The sequence below is a fragment of the Mastigoproctus giganteus genome, chromosome 11 (assembly GCF_048544385.1).
Source record: "Mastigoproctus giganteus isolate SK-2022 chromosome 11, ASM4854438v1, whole genome shotgun sequence".
NCBI classification, from domain to species: domain Eukaryota; kingdom Metazoa; phylum Arthropoda; class Arachnida; order Uropygi; family Thelyphonidae; genus Mastigoproctus; species Mastigoproctus giganteus.
In genome coordinates, this window is record NC_143585.1 from 85025547 (window position 1) to 85044521 (window position 18975).

At 39.9% G+C, this 18975-nt stretch overlaps 1 protein-coding gene across 1 annotated transcript in view; it reads right to left on the minus strand.

The window, feature by feature from the left end:
• The window catches only part of LOC150078212 (adhesion G protein-coupled receptor A3-like), a 137649-nt gene that overhangs the window by 22210 nt on the left and 96464 nt on the right, over positions 1–18975 (minus strand). The window contains exons 5-6 of the mRNA XM_090384493.1: positions 12285–12421; positions 1037–1222 (exon numbers count right to left, since the gene is read on the minus strand). Coding sequence (XP_090240619.1) covers positions 1037–1222; positions 12285–12421 — 323 coding nt within the window. The remainder of the gene's footprint in view (positions 1–1036; positions 1223–12284; positions 12422–18975) is intronic.

Here is an 18975-nt window from a genome sequence, read left to right on the forward strand (position 1 = left end):
ATCAATGTTATTTACCATTCAGATCCTGAATTCTTTTCCAAATTAACCTTAAATGTGCGTCTTTATTAATGATGTTGGGAAATTTAATCCGAGATTCTCATTTGGCCTTCCATCTGATTCATTGTGCTTCTCCTCATCAATTAAGAAACTTTAGCTCAAGTTTCTTAATTGATGAGGTTAGCTATCATGGAGGAATTGGCTAACAAAAAACCTCAAGGATGGATAACATCAAGAGATGGATGAGACTAGGGTTTGAAGAACTTGTCAGATAGGCTGAAGATAGAAAGGAGTTCAAAAAAGTGATCACTGACCTCCGAACTAAGAGTGGCTCTGAAAGGACAACAAGAAGAAGAAGCTATCATGGGAAATTTACAGAATTGTCAAGATCAGTACAAGTGAAAAATTTAGCAGAATATAAACTGAGACCAGGGTTAAAGTGATTCCAATGATGATGTGTACTTCCATTATTTCTAAGTTAGTTTAAGGGAGGAATATGTCTGGATGGGATCACTGCATTTAATGTGAATTCTGCTATTCTACTATCATATTAAGTATTACTGAAACTACAGAATCTGGCAAAATTTTGGGAATTTTATTTTCCTATATTTTCTAAAATGAGAATAAACAACACTGCTTTGCTAATAAAACAAATTTAAATATTAAATTTATTATAAAATTAAGGATGTAAATGATCATCTGGTAGTTGTTGTTGCTGTTTTTTTTTTTTTTTTTTTTTTTATATTAAATGCCAATGCATAAAATTTCATAATAGAAAGGATCTAGTAGAGGCCTTTTTGGAGTTGTAGGTCTAGGAGGTTTATATAAATACTTCATAATAATTTCTAAAATTATTACTATTTACATGTACCCATTGTATTTCATTTTAATCTTTAAAACAACATATTTTTATTAATATGTTAAAAAGAATAACAAAATAAAATCACCACACTTCTTTTTTTAAGACCCTGTATTTCTGATTAAGAAATGACCCACACTATTTTCTATAGTAAAATTATAAAAACATAACTGTCCTTACTTGGCTGTAATGACCATCCAAAGTAATGTACATAGGGTAAGGTAATGAAGAAGTAACCCAATGCTTTGGCACAGTGGAATGACATCCGTCTGACGTATACCCAAACTGAATATTACACACAACATAATTATTGCAATCCAAGTGTTTATAAGAGAATGTTTAGCTTTTTTTGACATTTTCACTTGGCTGTAAAATAAAATAATAAATATGAGGACTAAAATAATATGTTCTGTTTTTTTAGACTAATCAAGTAACATTTTAACTATCTCTAAAAAATTAAACATATACAGTGAGTGAGCTCTTGATATCTGTTTGTTAATCAATCCTTGAAAGTGGATGAATAAAGAAACAATGGATGTGGAACAAGTGAATTGAGTGCTACCATGATAAGTGGTTCTAAGCAAATTGTAAATTTGAGCTTGAAACTCATTTTTCAGATAAACATCAATAAAGAGTAGTTTAATGATAATTTCAGTGATTTAAAAACATGCAATGTGCATCAATTTAGAGAAAAAAAGTAATGTCAAGGGTAAAAAGAAAACCTAGATTTTCTTATACATAGGAAGCAATATGTTAGAAATCAGGGCAATCTCTAGTAAAGATATGTGATCTATTCTAGAAATCTGAATGTTACAGAAGATGAGCACGGGAGGCAGCAGATTCTTTTTTGTGAGAAATAGCACAGGACTGAAGTTAACTAAGCTTTCTTTGCCCCACTGAAGAATGGCAATTTAAGAAATTGGCAACAAACAGTCGAGAGCAGTTTCTCAAACCGGCAGGCAGAATGTACTTGTTTTGTGTTTTACTGGCACATCAGCAACTAAGACTATAGTGTGCCAAAATCAAGTCATATAAAAGAGAACAGTTAATATTTCAGCAACCTAAGAAATTACATTGCTATGTCAAGATGATCAGTAATAAAAGTATGTAAAAAATTTACATAACAGTAAATCTTAAATACATGTAGAAATATTTAAATTACTAAATATGGCTGATACATTGACATTGTCAGATAAAAGCTTATTGAGCGTATAAGGCTCAGTCAGATGACTAAAAGCAGTAAAACATAAATGATGTCCATGCCTATAAAGTGGATTATTCGGATAAAACATGTCTTATGGTTAAAAAGGTGTCATATTACTCAGACATAGGAGAGTCATTTGCCCTCAGCAGGAATGAATGAGTAAGATGACTATGTCCTATGTGAAGGTGAGCAAGAATAACTTCCTCTCTGCGGTTCCTGTGCAGACTAGACTGCCAGGGTTTAATTACAGGCTTTATCTGATAATTCTTGTTCGTGACTTGCCCATGCCAAGATTGCCATCACTGGAAGAGTAATCTTTTGCATATTAATTCCCCATAGTCTTCTTTTTTTTTTTTAATGAGAACCCCAAAAAAGAGAGGTATTAGAACCTATAGTACTTAGTACTGTGGTTGGGTTGGAGGTTGAGAAGACAAAAGAAGAGAAGATACATAGTGGCATAGTGGCATAGTGTTTTGTGAAAGGCGCCACCTGTGGTTTCCCACATCTGCACCATGGTACTTTGTGAAGAAGTACAGAATCTCTGTAAAAGCCAGAAAAAGTGTAATGTCTGGTTTTTGTCAGAGTAGTGTTATGTTTTGTTGTTGTGTCTCTGGCTGCTTGGCCGCAGAGCCCCTAGTGGGACCCCACGTTGCCCGCCACCACCACTGGGAGGTGAGCCAGGCTGCCCATTATACTCTGGCTGGCCTTTGCCAGGGTTGCCTAAGCTTCCTGACAAAGGTCAAGTGAAAAAAAAAATAATAATAAATAAATAAATAATAAATAAATAAATAAAAAAATAATAATAAAATAATTAAAAAAAATAAATAAATAAATAAAAAAAAATATATATATATATTAAAAAAAAAAGTGGGGGGGGGGAGAAAACAGAGCAGGAGTACAAGTTAGAAGGAACAGAAAGAGGGAAAGGACGGACTGAAGTTAAGGAGCAGTCCGCTCTTTGTGAGGTGAAAATAGGGGTCTGGTAGTGGGAGTTAAAGTAGCAGGGGACAGGTGCCCCTGCATGATTACCAGAGGCCAATGGACTCTGTATCCCGCACTCAGAAGTTCTCCAGAGTGCCACCAATCCCGCACCAGAACGGTGCCAGCTGATCCTACCCTATAGGGGGTTTGCAGCAGTATCCCGCACTCGATGAGTGCCAGCAGTGTTCCTTCCCATAAAGGATTAGCAAGTTGTCAAGGCAGTGTCCTCTAGCGGAGAAGGAGCTAACCCACGCCAGTCTGATTCAGGCCTTGGGCAGCATGATCCAATGTTGTTCTCATTTCAGCAATCTTGGCTTGCCTCAGTGCGAAGATTTCCTGCGCATACACAGTTAGTGCCCTGTACGTGTTTTCATCGAGCAGCAGCGAGGACTCTTGGTTACGTGGATTCCTTTGAATTGCGGTAGCAAACTTGATTCTACTGTTGTCATAGGCAGGGCACTCATACATGAGATGCCCCAGGACTCTTCTTCTCCACAATGGCACCGCGGGTCTCTTTCAATCCCCATAGCTGTGAGTTTCTGACGGAAGGGGCCGTGTCCAGTGATAATAAACGTCATGTGCAGACCAAGTGAGAACCAGGGAGGGGGCTCTGGGTGAGTATGGTTTATATTTGGGAGGAATCGCCTCGTGATGTCTCCTTTCTGCGTGGTTTCCCAGCTCTGTTGCCATATCGCTTGTAGGTGTTGGGTGATTCTCCTCTTCTCTATTTTGGGATCATTTGCAAGATCCAGCTGGAGATTTACTATTTCAGCTGGTGTTCCTTTCCTAAGGTGGTAATATAGGCCTCGCCTGACTACTTCTAGGTAGAGTGGCTGACAACCTGTTAGAACTTGCAAGGCAGGGGTGCTAACGGTGCGGCACGCCCTACTAATTGATAGCAGCATGAATCTTTGAATTGTATCCAGCTTCTGTTTGTTTTTTGTTAGTGTAGCTTGTCTATACCAGGTGGAGGCACCATAGCAAACAATCGGGACATATACTGCTTTGTATATGAGGGTCAGAGCTTTGTGCTTCAGGCCCCAGTCGGCTCTGCTCACCCTCCTGATCATGGCGGCATACTTCCGGATTTTGGTGGCTAGATATTTCAGGTGGTTATGGAAAGTAAGACCCGAGTCAATGTAAATACCTAAGTATTTAACTTCTGTGTACAGTCGGATGGGGGTGAAGTTTAATTTCATCGTAGGTGGTCTTCTAATTTGTAGTCTGCCCTTGAGGAGAATGGATTTTGTTTTTTCTGCCGAGATGGTAAGGTTGTGCAAGGCTGCCCAGTTCTGGAGCTTCACAAGCGCCGCATTTGCAATAATTTCCAAGGACGACCTAGTGTCCGCACGCACTAACAGGACAAGGTCGTCCGCAAAGGCCAAGGGCTCAGCCCCCCCAAGGTCCAAGCCCAGGAACTCGTCCAAGACAATAGACCAGAGGAACGGGCCAAGCACAGAGCCCTGCGGATATCCCTGGTGGATGAATCTGGTAACTGTCTGATATTTGTTAGTAACTCGTACTTTTCTGTTGGTTAGATAAGACTTCAAACTGTTATATAGATTTTTAGAAACATTTGAGTGCCGAAGTCTCTGAAGAACGCTAGGCCACCACAGGCGGTCGAAAGCTCCAGCAAAGTCCACCAAAATAGCAAGAGAGTACTTGAAAGCTGAGTACGTTGCTTGGGTGATTAGATTGTTGATAGCGTCTTCAGTGCTGCAGCCTTTTTTAAAGCCATATTGTTTTTCTGAGGAGAGTTGGTGTTCCTCGTAGCAGGCAGAAAGTCGAAACAAGAGTAGATGCTCCAGTAGTTTGGCTATCACGGAGAGTAAGGCAATCGGGCGATATGAGGCTGGGTTCTGTGGTGACTTGTCCGAGTTTTTCAGAATTAGTTTTAAGGTTGCAGTCTTCCATGAAGCTGGGAAGGTGCCCTCTGCCAGGCACTTATTCTGTAGGCTTAGAAGTATAGCTGGGCAGGCCTCAGCGAATTTTTTGAGAACTTCTACTTCCAGCAGGTCTGCACCTGGTGTTTTTCCATCTTTCATCTTGTTAATTGCCAGGTCCATCTCAAAGCCGGTGAACGGGGGCTCCACCATTGCTGTGTGGTATTTTAAATTCTGGTTGATAATTTCTTGTTGCTGTTGCGTCAAGGATGCCTCTTCAACAGGGTAAATGGTATCAAGAATGTTATTTATAGTGTCCTCCCAGGTATAGGTGGAAGTACCGTCTATTTTCAGTGTTGTATCAAGCACCTCACCACGTGGTAATTTATTAGTTACAATTTTGAAAACTATGCCCCAGGGGTTCTCATTTCCGGAGACAGACACCAGAGTTTGCCACGACTGCTTTTTGTTTTTGCGAATTTCTTTAGTATATTCATTTCTGACTGTGCGGTAAGCTTCCCTGGCTGCCGTAATCTCTTGGGAGGACATCGTCGCCCTTGCCCGCTGGAACATTTTCCTAGCATGGTGGACCCTTCTTAGATCGTCTAGCTGGTGGTTTCACCAAGGGACAGCATACCTGTAGGGCCTTCTGCGTGGGATGGAAAGGTCGCAGACGCTTCTGATAGTAGCGGTAATGCTTTTTACACAGTCATCCGGAGTTTGTGTGTCAAAGAGTGGAATATCTTCAGGGAGCCTCGTTGACAGTTCAGTTCGAAAGCGCTCCCAGTCAGCCTTCTTGACGTTATAACGTATCACATCTCTGGGGACTGGAGGGGTACGTTCCAGAGAGCGAACCAGGGAGAATGAAATCGCTCTGTGGTCCGACGTAGTCCAGGATTCTTGAACAGTCCATCTGGCGAGCTTGCCAGTAATATCTGGAGTCGCCGCTGTAACGTCAATGTTGCTTTCCCAGAGGGGGCCGCTGTAGGTGTGGAGATGACCAGGGCGGTTTATAACTTGAAGTCCTGTTGTGAGGAAGAAATCTTCAAGTCGTGCACCATTCCTATGAGCAGACCTGTCAGGTGTGTGACTGTGCCAAAGCACAGATCGGCAGTTTGCGTCCATGGCTATTAGCAACCGTCCCCCTGAAAGAAGTTGGAGAGCTGTCTGGATAGTTGAGATTGCTGGGGCAATATCTTCTCCAGGATGGGTATATAAGGACAACAAGAAGAGCGGGCCCAGCGGAGTTATAATTTGTGCGCAGGCACTGTTTGCAGTACAGAGTGGCGTTATCTTGGTGGTAGTGATATCTGGATTTCTGACTATTATTGCAGCCCAAGGGTTCTCTGTTGTGCAATAAACTGTTTTGTATGTTGCAGGATACCCTGTAACCACTCCCGACCGGACATAGGGTTCTTGAAGTAGGACCACATCTATTTGATTTTCCTCTATTTTTACTTTTAGCTGGTCGGCTACCCCCCTAGCTCTCTGTGCATTTTGTTGGACAATTCTTATTTCTTTGTAGTTATTGGTTAAAGGGGCTCTATCCATAGTTGATTCTCATTTGGTACAGACTTTTAGCTTTTAGGTATACTGGACAGTTTCCATCCCTGATTGAGTGCTGGTGGGGCGCCTTGGCCACCTTACAGTTGGCACAGGTTGGTGGTTGATCTTTTGCTGGGCAATCCCTGTATCCATGCCCTTTTTGGGCACAGTGGCCACACGTCGACTCTCGCTGGTTGCATGTGTGCGAAGTGTGGCCAAAGCGAAGACATTTATAGCATTTGGGGACAGGAATATATTCTTTAAATCTGTGGCTTCCCCAGCCAATGAAAATACGGCTCTGCGTTCCTAGGATTTGCCATGCTCTAGTAGAGAGATGGATTACCCAGTTTACGTTAGAGTGAGTTTTTGATTTAGTCTTGTATTTTGGAGTGACGTCGTCATCTTCTGCGTTTTCATGTAAGTGCAGGCTGAGGTTTTTACTGTAAATATCTTCTGCAAGTTCTTCAGGAGTGACGTCCTGATCTACGTCAAACACTACAATTGAAGGCCCTTTTTTCTTGGGAACTTCTGCCTTTAGTCCAAACTTGGTCATATTGGCATTGTTAAGGATAGTTTGTGCCTCCTCCCTGGTGTCTGTTTCTATCACCACACCTGGGTGCCTGGTCTTCCAGATACTCCTAATCTTGACAGTCTTCATTTGCTCCTTTAGATTAGCTGTCAGGGTCTCTTTGACGGCTTCACTAGTGTCAAGCTGCGCTTCCTCTACCGGTTTAATCAAAACGATGTGCGATTCTGGCTTTCGTTTTGTCCTCTTGGTCTGGGAAATGTCAGGTTTGTTAGGCGCAACAGGTGCGCCATTTCTCAAAGCCTCTGCAAAGGTTGGGGGGCGTTGTTGCATTTTATTTCCCCTTTCCTGCGAAAGAACTTCCAGTTTGGATTATAGTCGTTCATGTTCAATATGGAGATTTAGGATTACCGTCTCCATTTTGCTGAAGATGGTGAGAATGTCAGTGCGGATAGTAGCAGTGACTCTGTTGGATTTCTTGCCCAAATATTCATCAAGTGTCCCTCTAATAGCAATGACTTGGTCCACAGGGGTTCCTGATAGTGGGGGACTCTGAGTAAGGGGAGAGGCTCGGGTATTATTATCCTCGTGGTCGGAATCACTTGTCGATTCGTTTTCTCCGTCGTCTGGATTTTCCTTTGCTGGTTCGGAGTCTGTCGCATATTTTCTTCTACACCTCTTCTTTAGTTTTAATTTCGAAGATTTGGTTGTCTCTTCATTTGTAACTGGCGCTTCATTTCTTGAGCGGATGGAACAGTCAGACCGCTGCCGGTCAATAACCTCGATATCTGCGTCACTCATAGTGAAGTGTGGGGCAGTCAGTTGACAATTCTGCAGTCTAAGTACAAGTTGGTAGAGTTTGAGGGAGAACAATAGCGTTTAAGTCGGACAAGCGCGCTGAAATGAAATGGGATAAAGACAGGTGGTCGCGGGTGGGAAACTATTTCCGAAGGCAGTATAATGCAACCAAGGCTTAGGCCGCAAGCAGTAAAAGCAGCATGACCTTTGCAATTAGCTTTATATACGTTAACCCGTCGTTTCCCAGCAGTGACCTTCAGCCGGTCAGATAATGGCAGCAGTTCGCTTCGGCTTTAGCAAGATTGTTCATATACAAATTAAAATTTAAAGTTACTTATCTGCTATAAGTCCAGTACCTCCATAACCCGTATGGTTGAAAAGCTTTTGGCGTCCACTACACGATGATATCCATCAGATCACGTAACAAACTAGATTTAATCACTAAATTCAAATCACTTTAGGGAGCAAAATTTACTATCAACTCGTACTACCGGCCAAAAAGAAGATACAGTAAACCCCCACTATTCGAGGTCGCTGATTTAATATAAAATGAAACCTAAAAAAATGTGAATTTTAAAGCGCCGTGAACATTTTCCGCCATAAAAAAACATGGGCGTGGCTAAAATTATCTTTCCCGGTCAAACAGCGCTCAGTGGGGTGGGGGGTGACAAAATCCTGGCGTGGATGTTCCCCGCTAATCCTTGTTCAGTATGTGTTATGCGCTTGTCATGGACAGTTTCGTCGTTTGCTTTTAATTTATATGCTTATAAATTGAATAAATTTATCAATTTATAAATTTATAAATTGATATGCTTACGAAAGTGATAAATTTACCGTTTTGCAGTGTAAAACAGACTTTTTAGAGTGTGTTAACGGAAGAAAGTGACTTTATTGTGGACAAGTTCTTTCTAACCCGTAGAAAAATATGGCTACGAATAACAAGGGAAATGTGAAAAGATCACAGAAGGTGATGACATTAGCGAATAAAATTGAGTTATTAGACAAAATTTCTAATGGTGAAAGCGTCTCCTCAGTGGCAAAACATTATAAAATCAATGAGTCAACGGTACGATCAATCTAGAAATTTGGAAGAAAAAATCTGCCGTAGTGTCCGTGAAAACGTGCTAATTGCTTCAAAAATTTGCTCTGTAACTCGTGATGTTAATTAGAAAAAAAGGGAAAAGGCTTTAAATCTGTGGATAGAAGACCGAACTCAAAATAAAATTCCGTTAAGTTCACTCATCATTCCTGAAAAGTCAAAACTCCTTTATCAACACTTTAGCGAAACTGGTGATAGCACTGGCGGGATAAGTTTTTAGCTAGCAAAGGCACTGGTTTGAAAGATTTGTTTGAAATTTCTAATAAATATTACATTTAATATTAAATTGTTTCTTATTTTCATTTCGATGCCATATGCTTGCATTTCACTATATACTGTCTATGTACATAGTCATATTATGAAGATACATATAATACATACATAGACAAAATTTTAGACTAGTTTTTCTTATATATTTCATACTTTGGAACGGAACCCCTTTATTACTATGGGAGCCATAACTCAGTATTCGTGTTTTCGGTATTTGTGGCATTTCTCAGGAACGTAACCCCCGCGAATAGCGGGGGTTTACTGCATATGCTTTTTGGAATTGTAATTGTAGCTGCACGGACAATGTTTTCTGTAATGTATGCCACTGCATCATTGATAGGTTCCCGACTGACTGTACTGAGGTTAAACTCTGCCAGGTGTTGAAAGACATTCTAGTCAGCCTGATCAAACTTTCACTGTGGCAACATAAAAGTTAGACACAGCCTCCCATAGAGGTTCTCCTTCTTCCAAGTAAGTTTGTTTGTTATTTGGTTTTTAGGAGCATTAGCAACTAAGGCCATATTGCTTCGGGGATATGCGGTGGTCATTCTGACCACCTGACCACCGCATTTCCGCATCCTTCCAAGTAAGTAAAGGAAGGAGAGAGGGGAAGTATATAGAAAGATCAATAGCACAGAACGTATGAGTAGGTATATGAAAAAGGTGTTAGTTCCAACATTTAGAAGGGTTGTTGTTGTTGTTGTTATTTGGTTTTTAGGAGCATTAGCAACTAAGGCCATAGTGCTCCAGGTATATGCGGTGGTCATTCCCTGACCTTTCCGCATCCTCCGTATTTGGTGGTCACGGGCTCGAACCCTGGTCTAATCAAGAAGCGTGTGCTACGCACTGCTGCTCCTGCCCACCTGGCTATGGAGGTGCCTATTTTGAAGGGGAAAGGTCATTCAGTGAGCATATGCTCTATGACACATCCCCTTCCATTAATATCACACTACCCCATGAAGCGTTATGTCCATTAAAATCATCTAGGATTAAGACGGGGTGGGCAGCTGCACAATGAGATCATAAAGGTCTTTTTGGAAGATGTCAGCCCCAGGTTGCAAATAAACTGAATAGACTGTCAGTAAAAACCTACCGTAGGGCAAATTGCTACCGCTTCTATGTTGGTGGAGAGTGGAATAGGTTGAAATGGGATGTGGTTACCCAGAAGGATAGCAACTCCCCCATTAGCAGGTTCATCCCCAGTTGTCCTTACGTATGATACGTATTATGGAAGAAAAGGTTTTCATTTGCTTTCAAATGTCTCTCCAGCAAAAAAAGCAAATTGGCTCATGCTTTTACAGGAGGGAATGTCATCATTGTTTTGCCAGAGTCCATGACAATTCCACTTCAGGAATTTAGCCATTATTTTGGCTTGATGGGTGTATCGGGTGGCTTCTGAAGTGCTGAGGGCTTATTTTTCTCAGTTTTGGATTTATTTCCATTGGGGAGGTATGGACATTGTCCTGTGCCCACTTCCTCCTCATCAAAGAGTTCCAAGTCTGAATCATCTTGTACCTCCTCCTCGACATTCATATTTTCTTGGGTACTAGGAGGGTACTTCGGCTTTCTTGATCTTTTCTCCGGCAATTGCTTTTGTTACTGGTGGGTTATTGTTATTGTTATTTGGTTTTTAGGAGCATTAGCAACTAAGGCCATATTGCTCGGGGATATGCGGTGGTCATTCTCTGACCTTTCCGATCCTCCGTATTTGGTGGTGACGGGCTCGAAACCCGGTCTGTTACGGGTGGGACATTAGGAGGTACCAATATGGGAGAAGTAGCTGATTGATCTGTCTGTCTGTGCAGGTTTTTGTGAGCTTGTTAGTTTGTTATTTAGTTTTTAGGAGCATTAGCAACTAAGGCCATATTGCTCCGGGATAGGCGGTGGTCATTCCCTGACCTTTCTGCATCCTTCGTATTTGGTGGTGATGGGCTTGAACTCTGGTCTAATCAAGAAGAGTGTGCTACGCACTGCTGCTCCTTCCCACCTGGCTACGGAGGCGCCTTTTTGTGAGCTTAAGAGGTAACATGCGATGGGAGTGAATGACTGAATTTCCGCCCAAGTCCAATTGGAACATCTCCCTGCTATCCTCTGGGCATTGGTGAGTTTGTTGATATTTATAGGCTTCACTGCATTCCTTGCCTTATATGGTATATTCAGCTCTGCCTTAAGTCATTAAATTTCTTTTGTTTTCTTTCCACCTTTGGCATTCCTGTGAGTAAGCTGGGTGTTTTCCTTGGCAGTTAATGAAGGTAGGTTTTGTAGCTGAACATGATGTCTTGTGGTCTTTTACAGACATCAAGCACATGCAAGGCCTCCACAGCAGGCCATTTGCAAGTGTCCACATTTCTGGCAACTAAAGCATTGTAAGGGATTTGGGACATATGGACACACTGGACAATTGATGAACTGGTACTTTCATCAATTGTGGCCAGCTTTGATCTCATTAGGAGATGTTGGTGAATTGAACATCAGGATGATGTTTCTGGTGGATACAAGTTTCCTTTTCCTACGTGCAGAAATTCTTTTAAAAGCAGTCACTTCCTGTGGTTTTTGTTCAGAGCAGATTTTGTCATCGGTAATCTCAAGAAGGTCCCACAATGAAATGATGCCTCTCAATGAATTTATGCAATATAGGACACTATATTGCATCCTGTCGGGCAATTCTGGCGGATGACACTTGAAAACGACACCAGGATTGTGCAATATACGACAATATAATCATGTATATATCATGTATAATAATATTAACTTATTTCTTAATATATGTTTTTTTTGTTGTTTTTTCCTACCCTTCTTTTCTTTCTTTTTTCACACTTGTTACTTACTTCTCTTATCTCTACAACTTTTATTTACTTACTTATTTTACTTACACACACACACACACACACACACACACACACACACACACACACACACACACACACACACACTATATAATGAAATGGAACTACTGGCCATATAGTAACACATGTACATCAGATGAAAGTACCAGTTCACAAGTTTTCCCTCAAACTTCCACATAATCTTAACACCTCTCTCACTCACACAGTCCAGAAAATTGAGGTCTTACTATATTACGATTCTTTACAGTGAGTGTTCATACATTACACTTAGCTTACCTGAAACCACAACAATAAACAATGGTAGAAGTTGCCAAACTTGCTGTACATATAAATGAACCTACATAAACAGCTGGATGACAAGGCCGAAACTGTGTCATCTGTAAGCCATACTGAATAAGCACAGCTTCCACATCCTAGAAATGAAAGTAAGTTATCTGATCAGTTCTAATTAAGTCAGTTACAAAAAAAAAAAAAAAAAAAGAAGAAAAAAAAGATAATCATGGCTGGTTAGTCAAACGTAAGGTATTACGAGCAAGCTTATACTGGAACTGGGAGTTAAAAGCAAATATAAAATCTGAAATTTTACATAACAATAAAAGACATTTTCATTTTACAAATGCTAATGCCGCATTGCTTTTTTATTTGAATAGTAACAGAAACTAAAATTATATAAAGAAACTTTCTTCATACACAGATTTTAATCTGAAAACATGCTAATGACACATTACATAAAATTCCCAGAAAACATATCCTATTTCTTCTGGTGACGCCAGTTGTGTCTAGTGAATGGTAGTTCTAAAAGTGTAAGGGCACTATTTATTGGTATAACTTTGTAATTACAATGTCCTATAAAAAAAAAAAAAAAAAAGCCACTGCTGTTTCAGAACTCCTGTTAAACATTAATCTTCTGTAACATCAAGTTGTACAGACTTACTTTCTCTTAATCAACAACTATTTGTGATGCTATTGCTGCCCAGTTACTGATTTCCTGCGTAATTCATGGGAACAACTCAAAACTACAGAGGGATAAAAACAGGTAAAATAACATGTAAATATGACAAAGTTACTAGCCAGAGCCTGGTAAGTTTAGAATCCATTCATGTTCACATTCCTCTTCTGTGTAATATCCAATGATGCAAGTCAAGAAGTTATCTACACAGAATAGCTGGCTACTAGATTCACAGTGGAAATATTATCAAGGAACACTGTTGTTATCTGGTGCAATAACTTTCTATGTATTAACTTTTTGGTCAATGAAATTAGGAGCCTCGATAACAGCATTTCTCAGTTAGAAGATTCATGCACTTCAAATTTGACATTACACATTTAAATGAAATGTGACTAAAGCAATCAACAAAACGACTAAAGGAAACAATCTTCTTAGTCTGCAAAATCATTTATGCTATCTCTAAATAAAGAGGGAGCATCACCACCCTCAATCAGGCCTTACTTATATTAAAAGTCTCAAAATCTCTTTTTATTTGCAAGCTGACTTAAAAATGTTTCATTTTAACATAATCAACTTGTACCTTCCTCCATTGTATAGGGATATGTTTACTGAATGCACAATGTGGACCATCTCTCATTCACTTCAACCATCCTCGTCTCCTTTGTTTTCAGCTTAGTAATTATGTTAACATGTTTGCTGTTGTTTGATGTGTATATACATAAAATAAGATGGCATCCAAGTGATGTGTCACTGCCCCATATATGTATCCTTCTTGAGAAGTCAATAAATGAGTGAAATCAGTAAAAAAAAAAAAAAGCAACAATACATGAAATTAACAACTGCTCATTACTGACACACTGAATGAAGACTGCATTATATGCAGCAATGCTTGGTTTTTGCTTATTGTCAATCACAGTCTAAGGGCACAGAAAACCATATAATGGTATAGTTTATGTTCATGGAATGATAAACTTTTAATAAAATTTTGAAGTTTGTTCTGATAGCTTGGCCAAAAAGGGCTTGCTTTTAGCTATGCATTCCAGACTTTTACTTTTCAACCACTACGTGGAAAAAATATTCTCTAATGTTCAAAGCCTGCAAAACACTTAATTTCAAATATATCCATGAAACTTGTGGAATTAGGCTCCTACTGAATGACTACACAATTACCTGTTCAGTCTCCTCAATAAAAAAAGAAAAAAAAAAAAAAAAAAGTGGCAACAAGAGTTAACCTCTTCTCCTCGAAACTGTGGTAGGACACAAGACTTTCACAGCTCCCAAATAAAAAATCAAAATCTGTTATCACAATGAAGTGATCAAAGCCATAGTATTTTTTAATCTATGTCAAAATGAAAAATAATTTCCATTTATCTTAAAGAATAAGATCCCACAAAAGAAAAATAAATAATAATAATAACAAATAAAAAAAAATAAAAAAAAATAATAAAAACATAGCTTACTATTTTGTCATTTGAGCACAAAAGTCACAAACTTCACACACTGTCTGGGAACAAAAAAAAAGCACTGAAGACAATCCTGGCCTTGGGTTGAGCAAGCTGAATGCTGATGGGATTCTTCCTCTTGCTCAGATTAAGAACCTGAGGGAGCACAGATTCAAATTGAGGAAAGACAGCTGTAGAATAGATGTTCAGAAATTTGCCTTTAGCCAGTGGGTGGTTGATTTGTGGAACAGACTTCCATCTTTTGTTGTGGAAGCTGATAGCCTAAATAAATTAAAAGCTGAGCTGGATTGGCATTTGGAATGAATGGAGGGATAAAATGGGTTTTTTCCTTTTGGCTTATGCTGCATAAGCTTGCATTCTTGCATTGTATGCCTCTACTAATGCTACATTGATATTGACCATCAACAAACTACCACTTAGTTTGTCCACAAACAACACCTTGTGGCCCCGACCTCATTCTTATTTTTGTAAGCAAACTAGATAGAACTAGAGAACTTTTGCACAAGCTGCAAAAGAAGTATGTTGGGAGGTCTGTAAAGAAAGGAAATTTAGAATGCCATGGTTGCACCCAAGGAGACAGAGACAGTCAGAAATGAGAAAAAGTATTAAGAAAATTTTGGCAAATAAAGCTAATAAATCCTTACTGGAAAATAAAGAAAAGTAAAAGAAAGCTCAGATATGTATGAAAGAAGTTAAAGAAACATCCTAAGGAGATTTTGGGAAAGGTACGGAAAAAGGATTAGGATCATGGAAAAATGCTGTCATTTAGTTAAAAATTTCAGAACAGAGAAGAGAAAGAAACCACAAGTGAGGTAATCAAAAATGAAAAGAAAAGTTAGCATTAGTAGAGGCATACGATGCAAGAAAGCAAGCTTATGCAGCATTATCAAAAAAATAAATAAATAAACCCTCCCATTTCACCCCTCCATTCGTTCCAAATGTCTGTCCCGCTCAGCCTTAAATTTAATTAGGCTATTAGCATCCACAACAAAAGATGGAAGTCTGTTCCACTGATCAACCCTGCTGTCTAAAGGCAAATTTTCGGACATCTATTCTACAACTGTCTTTCCTCAATTTGAATCTCTGCCCCCCCCCCTCAGTTTCTTAATCTGAGCAAGAGGAAAGATCCCATCAGCATTCAGTTTGTTCAACCCATTCAAGGCCCACTAAATCAGATCACCTCGCAGGGGACTACTCTCCAGGTGCTGCAATTTGCAGAACTTAATCCTTTCTTGATAAGGCGCCCCTTTGTTTCCCTCACCAATCTTGTTGCCCTTCTTTGTACTCTTTCTAGCAACTCTATATCCTTCCCAGAATGAGGCCCCCAGATCTGTACACAGTACTCTATGTGTGGCCTGACCATTGCCTTGTACAACAGGATAATCACCTCTCTGTCCCTGCTAGCAAAATTCCTATATATCATTGACAAGACTCCATGACCTGCCTAGCAGCCCATCTGCACTGCCCAGCGAACTTCATATTTGACTGCACAATTACCCCCCCCCCAGGTCTTTTTCACTTTCCACTTCCCTGAATGTAGTACCACATAGTAAGTACGTTTCTCTTGGGTTATTGCTACCAAAATGCAGTACTTTGCATTTATCAATGTTAAACTTCAGTTGCCCATTTGCCCAACTTATCTAGATCCAGTTGGAGTAGCATAGTGTCTTTACTGTCATTAACAACCCTGCCAACCTCTGTATCATCTGCAAACTTGGACATTTAACCCCAGAGAGGCTCACATCTGGTGAGTATGGACTTGGCACACACAGAGTCCTGAGCTGGATATCATTATTCTTCTTTTTCTTGATGATTCTTTTCTATTTTTGTCTGTCTGTCTGTCTGTCTCTCTCAGGGTAACTCGTCAATTTTTTTTTGCTGGTGCAGCATAAGCTTCAGGCTTCCTTGCATCATATGGCTAATAATAATAATTAATCCTGATATACCTTTCATTCATCATATCGTTCATAAATGATACTAATCAATATCATTGATGAATACACAAAACAATGGGCCCAGCACCAAACCCTGGGGAACTCCACTAATAACGTTCGTCCAGGAAGAGCAGTGTCCATTGATTACCACTCTCTGTTGTCCCCCACTCAACCATCCCTTTATCCATTGTAGCAACTTACCCTTAATGCTATACCTCTCCAATTTGTACAGCAGTCTTCCATGTGCAACAGTATCAAAAGCTTTCCTGAAATCCAAGTATATGATATCAAAATTATTTTTGAAATTCAGTTCTTTTGTGACCACATCATAGTATCCAATCAAACTGGTCAGACAAGACCTCCCTTTAACAAACCCAATGGTATTGGTATGGTTATTTCTGGCGCAAGGGCTACTTAGGCCATATTGCACCTATAAACGAGATGAGGATTACACGGTCTGTAAAAACAGTCAGAAACAATTATACAGATGTATCTGTTTTAAGAAGCAGAAAAATTCCGGGAGATTTGCATCATTACCTATGAGCTGTTGGAGTGTCAAAGGTTCTTGAAGATTTTGGAGATTACTGAATGAAGCTTTTCAGGCATCAGTGTATAATGTAATTGAACGAGTATGTGCTTTATTGTGAGAAAGAGTTGCAGTGCATAAACTGCGGAGGATCGTTTCCTGTAAGAAGAAAAATATGGGTGAGCTGACTGTGCTCGATTCATGCTCTAACCAGGATGACTTCTTCCTTTCTGTTTACACAAAAACTGGAAACCCATAAATGTGGTTCAGGTTTTATTTCACGGAGCTTGTTATTCGGTTCAGACTACCATAGAAGTGTCCATTGTTCCTTACATGTATTTCTTATATGGGATCTGTAGTCCATATATGGAACATAGTAATCTGGCGATGCTATGTTGGATGAATGTTTGGCTGCATAGGCTGCTTTTTCATTCCCTGATATCCCAGTGTGGCCTGGGATCCAGCAAAAGATGACTACTTGCTGGTGATCATGGATATGCATCAGCTGAGATTTTATAGATTTTATTAACGGATGCATTGCTGAGGAGGAATTTTGCAAGGCTAAGATTCAACTCTGTGAGTCAGTATATATTACACTTTTTTGGATGGACAGATGGAGAATGTTTTCTAGGGCAAGCTTGATAGCACATAATTTAGCTGTATAACTGCTGCATTCGGTGGGAAGTGAAACAGAGATAGTGTTAAAGGGAAAGACAGCTGCAGCACCGACTCTACTACCAGACTTTGATCCATCAGTGTATACTTGCATAAATTTGGGTAATTTTGTGTGTGAGCAGTATGCAGTTGCTGTATATTGGTATTTGCAAGCGAATGTTTTCCCCAGTTTAGGAAATAGCTGTCACAGGATGGTTTAATAAAAGACCATGGAGGATCTGAACTGTTCAGATCATGGAGGATTTTGTCCAGATGTATATTCTAAGTTCGTGATAATTCCTGTAATCCGATGCCAGTAGGTCAAAATGCTCTAGGTTTATTTCTGTAGTACATTGTGAAGTGGATCGTTAAGTATTGGCCAATTGGGGTGAGAAGGCAGACTTTGAATTTTGGCGTAGTTCAGAAGTAACATCTTTCTCCTGAGGCTGAGCAGAGTTCATGGGCTTCAATATAAAGACTTTGCACTGGCGATGTTCTATAAGCGCCTACAGCAATTCTGAGGGCAGAATGTTGAATAGGGGCAAGACGTGCTAGCACAATTTCCCTAGCAGAATCATACACAGGGGTGCCATAATCAAGGCGAGATCTGATTAGGGCTCTGTACAAGTGAAGTAAGGTGTAACGATCTGCACCACATGAGGTAGAAGAGATAATTCTTAATAAGTTCAGTTTTTTCTGGCAAGCAGTCCTTAGATGTGTGATATATTCTAAGAAGTTCAATTTATTATCAAAAATTAGACCAAGGAGACGAATGCTATTCACCACTGTGATGGGATGATTTGTTAGTTGTACCTCTGGATCTGGATGCACCTTTTGTTTATTACAAAAGTGAATGACTCTAGATTTCTCATATGATAATCGGTAACCATTCTGTGTCATCCATAGCTCAATATTATTTATAGATGTTTGCAGCTGCCTTTCAATAAAGCTCACGCTTTGCGAGCTGCAAGAGGCAGTCAGATCATCAGTATAGAGACAGTCAGAATTTGCAGCTTTTGGAATATTTTTTTTCATCTGGTCCCAAAGGAACTAGTAGTTGTTGGTGACTCTATTGTCAGGGAAACGGGAAATATATTGTGTAAAAAGGATAGGTGGAACAGGACCAGGGTATGTCTGCCAGGGGCAAAGGTTGATGACGTTGTAGAGCAGATATCATCTTTTAAGGGCACAAAAGGTGATATAGTTGTACACGTTGGCACTAATGATATTAAGAGTAGGAGACTGGCAGAATTACTTAACAAGTACAAGTCACTGTTGAAAAAAGCCGTGAAGTAGGGTTGAATTTGAAAGTGTCTGCAATTCTGCCCAGACACGATAGGAGGGAGTATATGATGACAGCCTTGTCGATCAATTCGGCCCTGGAAAGATTGTGCAAGGCTCAAGGGGTAGAATTTTTTTCAGCCTGGACTGTACTTGTTAA